At 34.3% G+C, this 12465-nt stretch overlaps 2 protein-coding genes across 2 annotated transcripts; both read left to right on the forward strand.

Moving 5' to 3' along the window:
* Window positions 439–5430, forward strand: LOC104786810 (aminodeoxychorismate synthase, chloroplastic-like). Its single transcript, XM_010512265.2, has 14 exons — window positions 439–596; window positions 982–1323; window positions 1429–1560; window positions 1647–1714; window positions 1864–1928; window positions 2073–2139; window positions 2225–2485; window positions 2570–2696; window positions 2859–3169; window positions 3290–3369; window positions 3581–3683; window positions 3819–3901; window positions 4015–4632; window positions 4825–5430. Exons 2-14 carry the CDS (start codon window positions 987–989, stop codon window positions 5321–5323), a joined length of 2751 nt encoding a protein of 916 aa, XP_010510567.1. The 5' UTR covers window positions 439–596; window positions 982–986; the 3' UTR covers window positions 5324–5430.
* On the forward strand, window positions 8960–9744 carry LOC104786811. Its single transcript, XM_010512266.2, has one exon. It carries the CDS (start codon window positions 9139–9141, stop codon window positions 9631–9633), a length of 495 nt encoding a protein of 164 aa, XP_010510568.1. The 5' UTR covers window positions 8960–9138; the 3' UTR covers window positions 9634–9744.

Below are 12465 nucleotides of genomic sequence, written 5' to 3' on the forward strand. Positions count from 1 at the left end.
AAGAGATTTGAGAGTAGTGGAAGAAGATGAGAGAATGAAAGAGTGATAGACTAAGAGAATAAGATAATGAGTATTTATAGGAAGAGAAATGATGAAAAATTACATTTAGAAAAATGAGAATTACAATTCTAATTTATTGTTTTGTTTTAATACAATTGATTAATACAACTTAGTGGAGAAATAAAGTTAATGCATAATTTATAGGGAGAAGGTATAAAGATTTCAGTTTTATATTATGTGAGTTAAATGTGAAAATTAATTGTTTTAAATTTGTGTTTTAATATAATTTTGTTTTGTTAAAATTGCATTGCCAAGTGGACCAATAAGGAGAGACTGAAACTCTACTTTTATATATATGATTCTTTATTGTAAAAGTTAAAAAGTTTATTTCTATTTTTAATTTTCTTCGTTTCGTTATAAAAAGCCAATTTGTTTTTCTTCCTCCCTCGTCCTTCCTCACCATTGATTCCTCTCTCTCTCTCTCTCTCTCTCTCTCTCTCTCTCAGAGCAAAGCAATAGCACAAAAGCTTCTTCCAGTTTCTTCCTTTATACGATTCAAGCTTTTGCGAAATCATCTTCGTTTCGTTTCGTTAAACGTAAGTGTTTTTTTTTTTTTTCGTTTCGTTTTCATTTTCCCTCCCACTATCTAGCTCTTCGTTTTCTCCAGATGCTTGTGTTTAATTTATTAGATCGTTCGGAGTAGATTAAGTAGTGAGATTGAATCAGACCTTATGCTTCTCGTTCCACTTTCGTAATTTTGGATATATTGTATAGTTTTTTTTTTTGGATTTGGGAATCGATACTGATGTTTAGGAAATGTGAACTTTTGAATTTGATTTATGTCACATATGAACCCTAATTTTGGTCTGTGGTATATAGTTTTCACACTCTCAGAACCATTTGTGATAATGTGTATTTTGAGTATAAAGTTCCAAAAGATTGTTTTAAGAAACCTCTGTGTGTGTCCCCTTTTGGTCACAGGAGCTATGAACATGAATTTTTGGTTTTGTTCAACATCTCAAAGTGAAAATGCTCTGAGGTTTCCGGTAGCGAGACGGTTGTTGTTTCCTCCTGAATTGGCTAAGTTTGATGAGAAATGGAAGAGGAATTACATTGGTTTGCCTTGTCTTCGTGGTAGTACGGGGAAAGTTTTGGCGTCGAGCAGGTTTGTGCCGGGACAATTGGAAGATTCGTCGATTGTTAAGAAGAGTTTACAGAGAAGAGAACCTGTAGAGAAGCTTGGTGCTGTGAGGACTTTGTTAATTGATAATTATGATAGTTATACATTCAATATTTATCAGGCTTTGAGTACTATTAATGGAGGTAGCTTCTTAGTTTTTTTTTTTTTTTTTTTTTNTTCTCTCTGTTAATCTCTAAAGATGGATTCAGTGTTTTATTTACACTTTCTTGTTTTGGTATCCCGTGTAGTGCCTCCTGTGGTTATTAGAAATGATGAGTGGACGTGGGAAGAAGCTTACCATTACTTATATGAAGATGTTGCTTTTGATAATATTGTTATATCACCTGGTCCTGGCTCACCCATGTGCCCTGCTGATATTGGTATCAGCCAGTTAATCTAGCTTTTTACTGAATTTTTGTACCTTTGTTTGTGTTTTTTTTTCTCCAACTTTTGTTTTGCTCTGCAGGAATATGTCTTCGTCTTTTGCGTGAATGTCGTGATATTCCAATTCTAGGCGTCTGCCTTGGCCACCAGGTAATATTATCTTCATAAACATAGCGGTGCTTCATTTGTTAAGTGTTTCCTGCGTTTCCAGTCTTAGTGGCTACTGTAATGAAAATGAGTAGTTGTTTATCTCTGTCTCTATGGCTCTTTCTGTTAACAAAAATATCATGCTTTGGCAGGCACTGGGCTATGTCCATGGAGCTCAAGTAGTGCATGCCCCGGAACCAGTCCATGGACGGTTGAGGTATTGACCAAATGTGATTAGTATGCAGGACTTTTCTAATGCTCTCTCTGTGCCTTTGATTAATCACCTTCTTTTCCTGGCTTTATTTCTCATTTCTCAGTGTCTGTTAGATACTTTACTCTTCATTCCATCTTCTTCTTGTAGTGGGATTGAGCATGATGGGAACACATTGTTTTCTGACATTCCATCTGGGAGAAACTCTGATTTCAAGGCAGGTCACCTACTTTTATACATGCAATATTCATTGATCTCTCTAGATACAGAGTAAAATTTGTGTTGCGGGTTCAATTCTGCAGGTTGTTAGATATCATTCACTAATCATAGATAAGGAATCACTACCAAAGGAACTTGTACCAATAGCATGGACGATTTATGATGACACTGGTTCTTTCTCTGAGAAGAACATTGGAAGCCCACTGGGAAACGGATCTGTCATCCCTGTTTCAGAAAAGTTGGAAAATCGAAGTCATTGGCCTTCGTCCCATGTTGATGGAAAACATAATAGACACATTCTCATGGGCATCATGCATTCTTCACTTCCCCATTATGGTTTGCAGGTTTGATGATTATTAGAGATCATATTCGTACTAAGTTTCTTTCCTCCATTGGTCGGCTGTGTTTGACATGCATTTTGCTTTTAGTTTCATCCAGAGAGTATTGCTACTACCTATGGAAGTCAATTATTCAAAAATTTCAAAGACATAACTGTGGATTATTGGAGTCGCTCTAGATCTCCATCCTTGCTTCGAAGAAACATAAATGACACTGGTGAGCTCCTTTAAGCTTAATGCTTTCATTAGAAATAGATTGTCATTTGTGCTTCTCTCTTCCCTTGTCCCAATCTATGACTTAATTTAGTTCTAGTACCCTGTGGTGTAACTTTATGGTTAACTGTCTTGGAGCTTCTCCTGAATAATAAATATTTTTTAGCAAACATGCAGGTGACTGGTGCTACTCAATTCCTGAAGGAACTTTCCAGAAATAGATTTAGAGGAAATGGTTCTAGTTATTATGAGAACCCTAAGAAGTCTCTGTTTGCTGCCAAGACAAATGGTGTAGACGTCTTCGACCTGGCGGATTTATCATATTCAAAACCTCATACGAAATTGCTGAGGTTGAAATGGAAGAAGCATGAACGTCTTGCACATAAAGTTGGTGGAGCAAGAAATATATTCATAGAACTCTTTGGCAAAAATAAAGGGAATGATACTTTTTGGCTGGATACTTCTTCTAGTGACAAGGTTGGTAGTCTATTTTCTCACCATAGTTGCTGACTATTATTGATGTTTTATTGTGCTAGCCTCCTTGTGACTAGTTATCCTCTGTTTTATTCTAAAGAATAATGCTTCCCACTGTTCCAGGCTAGAGGGCGATTTTCTTTCCTGGGAGGTAAAGGTGGATCGCTATGGAAGCAATTGACATTTAGTTTATCTGATCAAAGGTTTTATGCATGACCTACTTTTTCTCTATACGACAAAGGTTTATGTTCTTTTTTAAACTTGAGCGCCATAACCCTTCTTCCTGCACATTTTCTTAACCGTACATATGTGCTTGGGTCATTGTGAGATTATATTGATATGGCTAAGATAATCTACACAGTCATGCATTATATCATGTGACTGAAACATTGAACTTTTGACTTTTATTTTCAGCGAGATTACATCTAAACATGCAGGACATCTTCTGATTGAAGATGCTCAGAGCTCTACTGAGAAACGATTCTTGGAAAAAGGCTTTCTTGATTTTCTACGTAAGGTATGAAGAAAGACTTTACTCAGTATGGAACTATGGATGTCAAAGCTTATCTCTCCTTTTTGAGAGTGAAGTAAATTATATTCTAGAATAGTAATATAGAGACTCATTGGTGGATGTCAACTGTATTTTTCCCAGGAGCTTGCATCCATCTCTTATGATGAGAAGGACTTCACAGGGTTGCCTTTTGATTTTTGTGGTGGATACGTAGGTTGTATTGGGTATGTGTTTAATTATCTAGACCGTGAATCTCTCTTGCAAGCTTTTTCCATTTTACAATTTTGTTAGAAGACTTCTAGATTGAATGTTTTAAATTATCTTTTATGTGTTGCAGGTATGATATTAAAGTCGAATGTGGAATGCCAAGTAATCTTCACAAATCCAAGGCTCCAGATGCATGTTTTTTCTTTGCAGATAATGTTGTCGCCATTGATCATCATCTTGATGACGTTTATGTATTATCTCTTTACGAAGACGGAACCACAGAAAGCTCTTTCCTGAATGATACTGAAGAGAAGCTCACTAGCCTGATGGTCTCGTCCACGAGAAAGTGGAAGGATCAAACAGTTCCTACTATAGATTCATCTCAATGCAAAGAAAGTTTTATCCCTGACAAATCCAAAGAGCAGTATATAAATGATGTTGAGAGCTGTATGGCGTACATCAAAGACGGGGAGAGCTACGAGCTTTGTCTCACTACTCAGAACAGAAGGAATATAGGCAATGCTGATTCTTTGGGGATTTATCTCCACCTGAGAGAAAGGAATCCAGCACCATATGCAGCTTTTCTCAACTTCTCAAATGCAAATCTGTCTTTATGCTGTTCGTCCCCTGAAAGGTTTCTTAAGCTGGACAGAAATGGAATGCTAGAAGCAAAGCCGATTAAGGGTACTGTAGCTCGTGGCTCCACACCTGAAGAAGATGAACTTCTTAAATTGCAATTAAAACTCAGGTACCCTAAACACATTTTCCCATTACTTAGTCTTTGCATATCATGAGTGTCTTGGATTGTTTAGTCAAGTATGTGACGTATTACTTCTTTGACGAGCTTAAGTCTTGGGCTCTTGGCCATAACGTGTTTCTGAATTGTCCCGCATTAATGCTACTTTAACATTGTTCCTTTCTTTCTCTGTCTTGTAAACAGTGAGAAGAATCAAGCCGAGAATCTGATGATTGTTGACCTTCTAAGGAATGATCTTGGTCGTGTCTGTGAGCCTGGCTCAGTCCATGTACCTAACCTAATGGACGTGGAATCATACACAACAGTACACACTATGGTGAGCACGATCCGTGGACTGAAAAAACCGGATATAAGTCCAGTCGAATGTGTAAGAGCAGCTTTCCCTGGCGGTTCAATGACCGGTGCCCCAAAACTAAGATCTGTAGAGATTCTTGATTCTCTAGAAAACTGTTCGAGAGGACTTTACTCTGGCTCAATTGGGTATTTCTCATATAATGGTACATTCGATCTCAATATTGTGATAAGAACAGTTGTGATACATGAAGATGAAGCTACCATTGGAGCAGGAGGAGCAATAGTTGCATTATCAGACCCAGAAGATGAGTTTGAGGAGATGATTCTTAAGACTAGAGCTCCTGCTAATGCAGTCTTGGAGTTTTGTAATGATCCGAGGAGACAATAGTCTTGTGTGTCTCTTCAAAGTTCAAAACAATTGTTTTTGGTGTGTGTGTATGTGGCTTTAAAACAGTTATCATTTGTTATTTTTATAAGTAAGTTTTTTTATTGGCATTAGGAGTTGATTTGGCTCAAAATTTAAAAACTAAATATAGTACTATATAATAAATTGTTTGTGGTACCATTAAGATAAAATTTGTAAACCCCACTCGAACGTCTTTCACTTTCACAATTTGAGTACTAATGTTTCATTTATTGGGTTCAGACTGCAGACGTAAATCATATCCATGAATCATCATTGGACAGTTGCTTGCAAAATTGGTGACCATTAAAAGTGAAAAGCTTATTCTTTTAATCCAAGTTTTTTTAATATACACTCTTTTAATCTTTTGCCAGTTTTTTTTAAAATCTGTTTTTGTTACTGTAAATCGATAAATAAAGAGTTTTGTTACGTTTAAAATAGCTAACTAGGAAATTATAAAAGAGTAATAAGTTAATTTCATGTTCTTTTAAAATATTGTTCCTTAATGTTAAAACTTAAACATTCAAACATATATCAAAATTTGGGGGCCTAAGGCTAAGGCTATATATATTACCTTTTTTTGTTTTTAAAGGAGGTACGACCTTGTCAGTTGTCAGTACATGCACGCATCTTGTTCAGTGGATCTACAAATTGCTCAAAGAGTTTTACACTATCTTAAGAATGATCTACACAACAAGTATTGTTTTATCCCAAAACACATGTACGTACTATGACTGTTCTAGCTTTCACTGATGTAGATTGAGATTTTTGCCCTTATTCCAAATATTCTCTTATCTGCCATTGTGATTTCCTTGGTGTTTCATTCAAGAAATATGTAACATTTATCATGAGCAATGGCGAAAGAGTACATATCAAATGCCAATGCAACTATTGAGCCTTCTTTGGTCGCAACACTTTCTCTATTAGCTTGGTATACATTCCGAAACCACAACTCTGTTGTGATAAAGATCAAGCCGTTCTCTATGTTGCAAGCAGTGTAATCTACAAATATGAAAGGACGAAGCACATTATAGTTGATGGTCACGTTGTTCAACATAAGTTGCAATTTTTTTTTTCTTTTAAACTCGACACGTATGAATGCAACACTAGATTGATGATATGACCGAACCTTTTGTCACTTCAAAGTTTAAACTCTTGTTCTCCAAGATGGCGTACATCGTATGCAGTATATATCTTTCATTTTTTTTAATGCTAATTAAAAAGACAAATAATAAGTTATAAAAAGACATATATTCATCAGATAAAAGACAAATTAATAGACATATAATAAGTTATTCTACAAACAAAGCATGTATGTGACAAGACAAGATTTTGTTTTAATCTTTACTTGTCCTTAAAAATATATGTTCGGCCAAAACTACATTATTAATAGTCAATGATTGTAATTACACTGAAATTGAAACTAAAACTCAACGAAGGCAAAAGAAGGAGGAGGAAACAAAAGATGGGAGGCAAAATGATTGAGCATGAGAAATAATTCAATTATGTTTCCTTGAGAGTGTGTGTGCTAACTTTTTCTATTTATTTATCCCTTTTTACTGGTAAAAAAGTGGATAAACTAAGCTAACTGATATTTTAACTTTTACCTGAACAAGAAGTTAAATTATCTGCTTAACTTAAGTTGTTGATTGGGATAACATTGTTAAAGAATCCCAAGAATTTAGATCTCTACTTCTTTTCTTTTTAATATTAAATAAGAATTTAAAATTGTGATATTACTTTATGGTGGTAGATAGTGATCGATAATGTGATCTCCAACAAATCTAACAAACGCATTTGGTGCCACCATTCACATTTCGTTTCTTGTTTGTGGGTAAAGGTACCGTAGTTAAGCACATACCAAGGAATTACTTCTAGTTTTCTTTTTAAAAAACGTATTGATTTGTTTAGTCTACCAACATAATTTTATAGAAACCCGTTTCAAACGAGTGTTAGATGATTTTTTTTTTATATATACTGTAAAATGTTCATTCAGAAATTGTTATGAACTGATGATCATATGATGCGTTATACGTTCGCTTGTTTTTGCATGTAACTACTGGGGACTCTTAATTTAATCGTCTCAACGATTTGTTTTTTTTTTTTTTTTGCAAGTTTTACAGTGATTTATGATTATAGTTGATTTATATTTTTAGAATAAATTATCTTAATATTTTTGTCCGCTTCGCATAACCAAGATTCTCTTGTGATTTGATTGAACGTTTCTAACTAAAGTACGTGAAGAAAATTTGGATTTATTTACTTTTGGAAGTTGAGCCTTGGAAACTTTAAATATAATGAAAATACAGTTTATCGTAGGTATATGTACGTACGTGTTTACAAACTTTACATATATAAAATATATGCTTTATTAAACATTTCGTAGATAATGTCTTGTCTCTAATAACTTAGTTATTTTAGAAAAAGAAACACATGCGTTTGGGGTTTTGTTAATCTAACAAAACCCGGACAAGAACTTCAGTTATCTCCAGAGATCTTGTTTTTTTTGTTGGTGTGGTTTTGTAATTAGTTTATACATCAATTTCAAATGGGCATAACAAAGACAAACATATTCAGTATCTATTATTAGTGTTGACTTTCGTTATCAGTGACAAATGTTGAGATATGTCAATGGAATATAATTTTATATCAGAAACATTTAAGATTGTCACACTTAAGACTTTTGTCATCTAGGTGGGTATAGTTTAATGCTAACGGATCGTTTTTTTAATCGCTATAGAGCTGTATAGTGGCATAACGATTTGTTTATCTTGTCAGTTAAATCGATCTATACACACAAAAGGTAATGGATGTATGATAGGTCAAGTTAAATGCTAAGTAATGTAGTTATAGATATGGTGATGTTGTAGGAGTGAGTGCATATATAGAGGTGGGTGTGATAAGATAGAAGGCATGTGAGGTTGATGTTCACATGCATCAAAGTTAGGATCAGAGTGAGAAAGTAAAATAATAGAAAATGATGATACGATTAACCAAAATTTGAAATAAGATGAAAGAGACAGCTTATCTTCCTTTAGACACTAAATTCAATAATTTCTTTTAGCTTATGAATAAAGGAAACTAATTGACCTTTTTCTTTTCAACCAACAAAACTGGCCTTTTCTTGTTTTCATGTCAATACGCTTTCAAGCTTTTTTTCATCTTTACACTATTATTATACATATGCCTCTTTATGGAATACAAATTTTACTAATCCTCCAGTATGAGAGAATGAGACACATATGAATTCGAAATTTAAACATGAGTGTATAATTTAATTTCTTCTTTATTGTTTGTTAATATTTTATATTTTAAATGCTGGTTTTATGAAAAGAAAACTTAATAGAAACGAGGCTTTGTATGTATACTTGTAAACGAAACCTTTTTCTTTTTTCGTTGCTACGTAGAAAATATCTGAGTGTGGTTAAAAGAGTCATCTCTGGATCTTAAAGCAAAATGTGTTCTCAAAAGGCGAGAAACATGTGATTGGTATAGAGAGACTAACCATTTTTTACGAAAACCTTACTAATTATAATCAAGCAATCTTACATAAAGTATAGTTGTTGCATCGGATCCTTCAACATTAATTATAAACCCGAATGTTCGCAAACGAGAACATTATTTACATAAACAAAATTCATATTTACACGGACATAGTATTACCAGTACTATTATATATAGCAAACTAAGCCACCAGAGCCATTAAAATCGCTCTCTCTCTCTCTCTCACTCTCTCTCATCAAAATTTTATATTTTCTTCTCCTTTATGCTTTAAGTTTGAGCTACGTTTCTTCTCAAATATGGGTTTCTCGGACGCCGGAACTTATCTCTCCGATCAAAATAATCTCTGCGAGACGGAGCTAGGTTTCCTCCGTGAACCCTCATTAGGTTTTTCAGACCGGACCGTTCACACAACATCACCACAACCCGAGTTCCACACTATTTCTCCTATATATCAAGAATTTCAAGATCAAGATCAAGATCAAGATCAAGATCTTGAAACTAAATCGAAAGAAGCAAGTAATTGCTCACGTAAAGGAGTAAACTTCAAGAACGAAGAAGAAGAAGAAGATTATTGTAAGACTCCGACTCGTCTCGACCAGATTTTACCGTCGATTCCAAACATTTGTCCACCGGCGCCGAGGAAACCTAAAAGAGTACCGTCGAGAAGCCTTAAGGTCAGGAATTCTTATAAAAGCAAGAGAATGATCATTCTAAATGTTTCTAGAGAGATTGAATGTCTCTTCAATCCAGCTTCTCTATGTAATAAAATTAAGAAATCTAGACATATCTGATCGATATTTTCATATGTATGTATAACATAGCTACCTAATAACGAAATTGTGTAATACACTACGAGTTACATAATGTATTGAGATACCTATAAACTTTTTATCTTTCCTATATTATTATTTATTTTTATTTTTTTGACAAGTCACAAAGCTTTTGATTTTTGGTTAATAGTGTATGCTACGCTTTTTGCATGCTTTTTTCTTTTCTCTTGGGATATTTTTTGTACATTGGAAATAATCGGTATATATGCACGAAGATTAATACTATAGATTGTAGAGTACATTAATTAAGCATTGGAAATTGGAAAGCAGAGTTGGTAAAAATCCCTAAGATACGTAAATGTGGAAATTTTAAAACATACCGATTGTTTCCAATGTATAAGTTTTTTAAAAATGATTTAAATGCTTGATCACTGACGACAAAAAGAAAAAGAAAAATTGCTTGGTCACTGAAATCAAGGTGAATGTGTTACCCTATTTGGCCGACTGGTCCAGCTCATATCAAGTTCGAGATTGTGCAAGTTAATTGTTAATTTAAATGAACAAATTTGGATACGGAAAGTACTGTAAGGCAAGAACCAGTATATATTACTCATCTAAGTTGGCCCATAAATTAAAGCATCAAGTGTCAAGTGTGTGAGTAAAATGCAAACACATATGGCTCTATCCAAATGGGCTTTAAAAGAAATCGAAGCCCAAGTTCAAATGTTTTGTCTTCTGCCACAAGTAGAGAAGAATGGTTTGTCCTCCCATGAAATGACGATTGGGGAAATCGTGCGTCTTCTCGTCATGGCACAAACCATCAATTTAGCAAATCTACATATTAGTCAAAGCCATTGGTCATGTTTAAAGTCTAGTCTCACGAAATAGACAACAATTTCTATACCACATGCCCTCTAAAGGACATTATTATTGGCTTCCAAGAATTTTTTTTAGCGGAAAATTATGAACCGCTTTAACATAAAAATGCAAATGGACTGGACCGATTGAGTTATATAATACGCACTATGACTAAATTTCAAAGCTTAGATGACAACGATGTATTTTGTAATTAAACTCTATCGGACCCGTTAATATATAGGTCATATCTTCAAAATAAACTTTTGTAACGAAAGAATCGCGAACAACAATTTTGGGATCACCAAAAACGGGGGTTGAGTAACATTAAAAGACTCCGAGTGGTGTAATCCACTCATGTCAAATTGTCAATGGAAGTATGGATTGTGAAGTCATATGTCATGTTTTTTAGTCTGTGTTGTAACTTGTAAGATGGGTTGTGTTTGCTCCATTTGTTTTTTTTTTAATAAAAAGAAATTCTTTGGTCCGGCTTTCACTTACCAAGTCTTCCACTCCCTTAATCATAAATAAATCGGCCAAATGTCTCGAGATTTTAGATTATCATATATAGCAACATAAAAATAAATGCATTGTTAACTGACTTGAGCAGATAAAAATATTTTATTGATATTATTATTATTATTTTGGTCTGATATAAAAAAAAGTTAATAAAAAGTGTTAAGCCAATCCTAACTTCAGTGCACTGACCAATGTTAAGTCCTTAATGCACAAGACACCATCACACCAGGGATCAAGCCATGTTTCCTACGAATATACTACGAATATAGAGATTTGGCTAATAGACCGGCTTGTTGTGGCCCAATAGTTAAAAAAAAAAAAAATCTAATGTCCTTATTAAACTATAAATCATCCATTTAATCAAAATATAATTATGATTGGTGATATAGTGTTAGATTTTTTTTTTGTCAACCAAACATTAAATTAGAAAATAACTCCAAGGTTGGTTGCCCAAATCGGAGGGTACGAGTTTACAAAAGAAGTTACAAAAGATAAAGATCTCGAGGAGCGAGCAAGACAGTCTGCCCTTACATTTGACGTGCGGGAGATCCTGGAAAGCATGAAGGAGGGAAAGGATAGTCGAAGTAAGCTGAAATCATCCAAAAGGTTGGAGAAAGCGGGCCATTCATCGGGAGATTGCACCATCGCCACAAGTTCTGCACAATCCGTCTCAAAAATCTGACATTCAGCACCCGCCACCAAAAGGGATTCCATCGCCCAAATCAGAGCCTGGAGCTCCGAATGTAGGGGTGAAGGGCTGCGTCGCTGGCTTCGTGCTCTATAAGCAACGTTGTATTCTCACTATTACAAAACCACCAGCCCAAACCTACAAAAAGATCTGAAACCTTCCAAGATCCATCAATCTGACACCGGGGAGAAGGATCTCGAACCTCCAAAGGCAAAGAATGTAGGGAGTCCGAGATGAAGGACTTGGCCTCCTCCCATAATAATTTATCATTAGCCGCATGATTAATAACATCAAGTGGCTCTGCCTCAATATACTGAAAAACCTTTTTATTCCTATCCTTCCAGATTGACCAGATAATCCACAGTAAATGGAAACAGATATAGTGTTAGATTCTACTAGTATGAATGATAAAAGAAATTAAAAAAAACAATTTGTAAACAAGCTGAAAAAAACTGTCCAAAGAAACACAAAGTAAACAATAGTAAAAAAAAAACTTATATGCTAATTGCTAACCCTTTCTATATATATATCTTTTTAAGATAAATTTCGCTTTCATGTCTTCTATATATGAGAATAATCTAGGCTGTTGAAAAGGCAAAATATCATCAATTATTTTTATCCAGAAAAATAATTAAAAAATAGTCATATACTTATATTTAAAATGACGACATAGTATATTTATTTGGACTTGTCTTTAAAAAAAAAGTATATTCATTTGGATTTGTTTTTTTAAAAGAGTATATTCATTTGGATTTTTCTTTAAAATAGGTATATTTATTTGGGTGGGAATA

The sequence above is a fragment of the Camelina sativa genome, chromosome 5 (assembly GCF_000633955.1).
Source record: "Camelina sativa cultivar DH55 chromosome 5, Cs, whole genome shotgun sequence".
NCBI classification, from domain to species: domain Eukaryota; kingdom Viridiplantae; phylum Streptophyta; class Magnoliopsida; order Brassicales; family Brassicaceae; genus Camelina; species Camelina sativa.

What these genes read in the sequence shown, in the direction of transcription:
- LOC104786810 (XM_010512265.2), top strand. Translation starts at nt 987, where the DNA reads ATGAACATGAATTTTTGGTTTTGTTCAACATCTCAAAGTGAAAATGCT. An exon ending in TTCCCCATTATGGTTTGCAG is followed by an intron (nt 2,486 to 2,569) that starts GTTTGATGATTA and finishes TTTTGCTTTTAG; the next exon opens with TTTCATCCAGAGAGTATTGC. An exon ending in AAGAAACATAAATGACACTG is followed by an intron (nt 2,697 to 2,858) that starts GTGAGCTCCTTT and finishes AATATTTTTTAG; the next exon opens with CAAACATGCAGGTGACTGGT.
- LOC104786811 (XM_010512266.2), top strand. Translation starts at nt 9,139, where the DNA reads ATGGGTTTCTCGGACGCCGGAACTTATCTCTCCGATCAAAATAATCTC.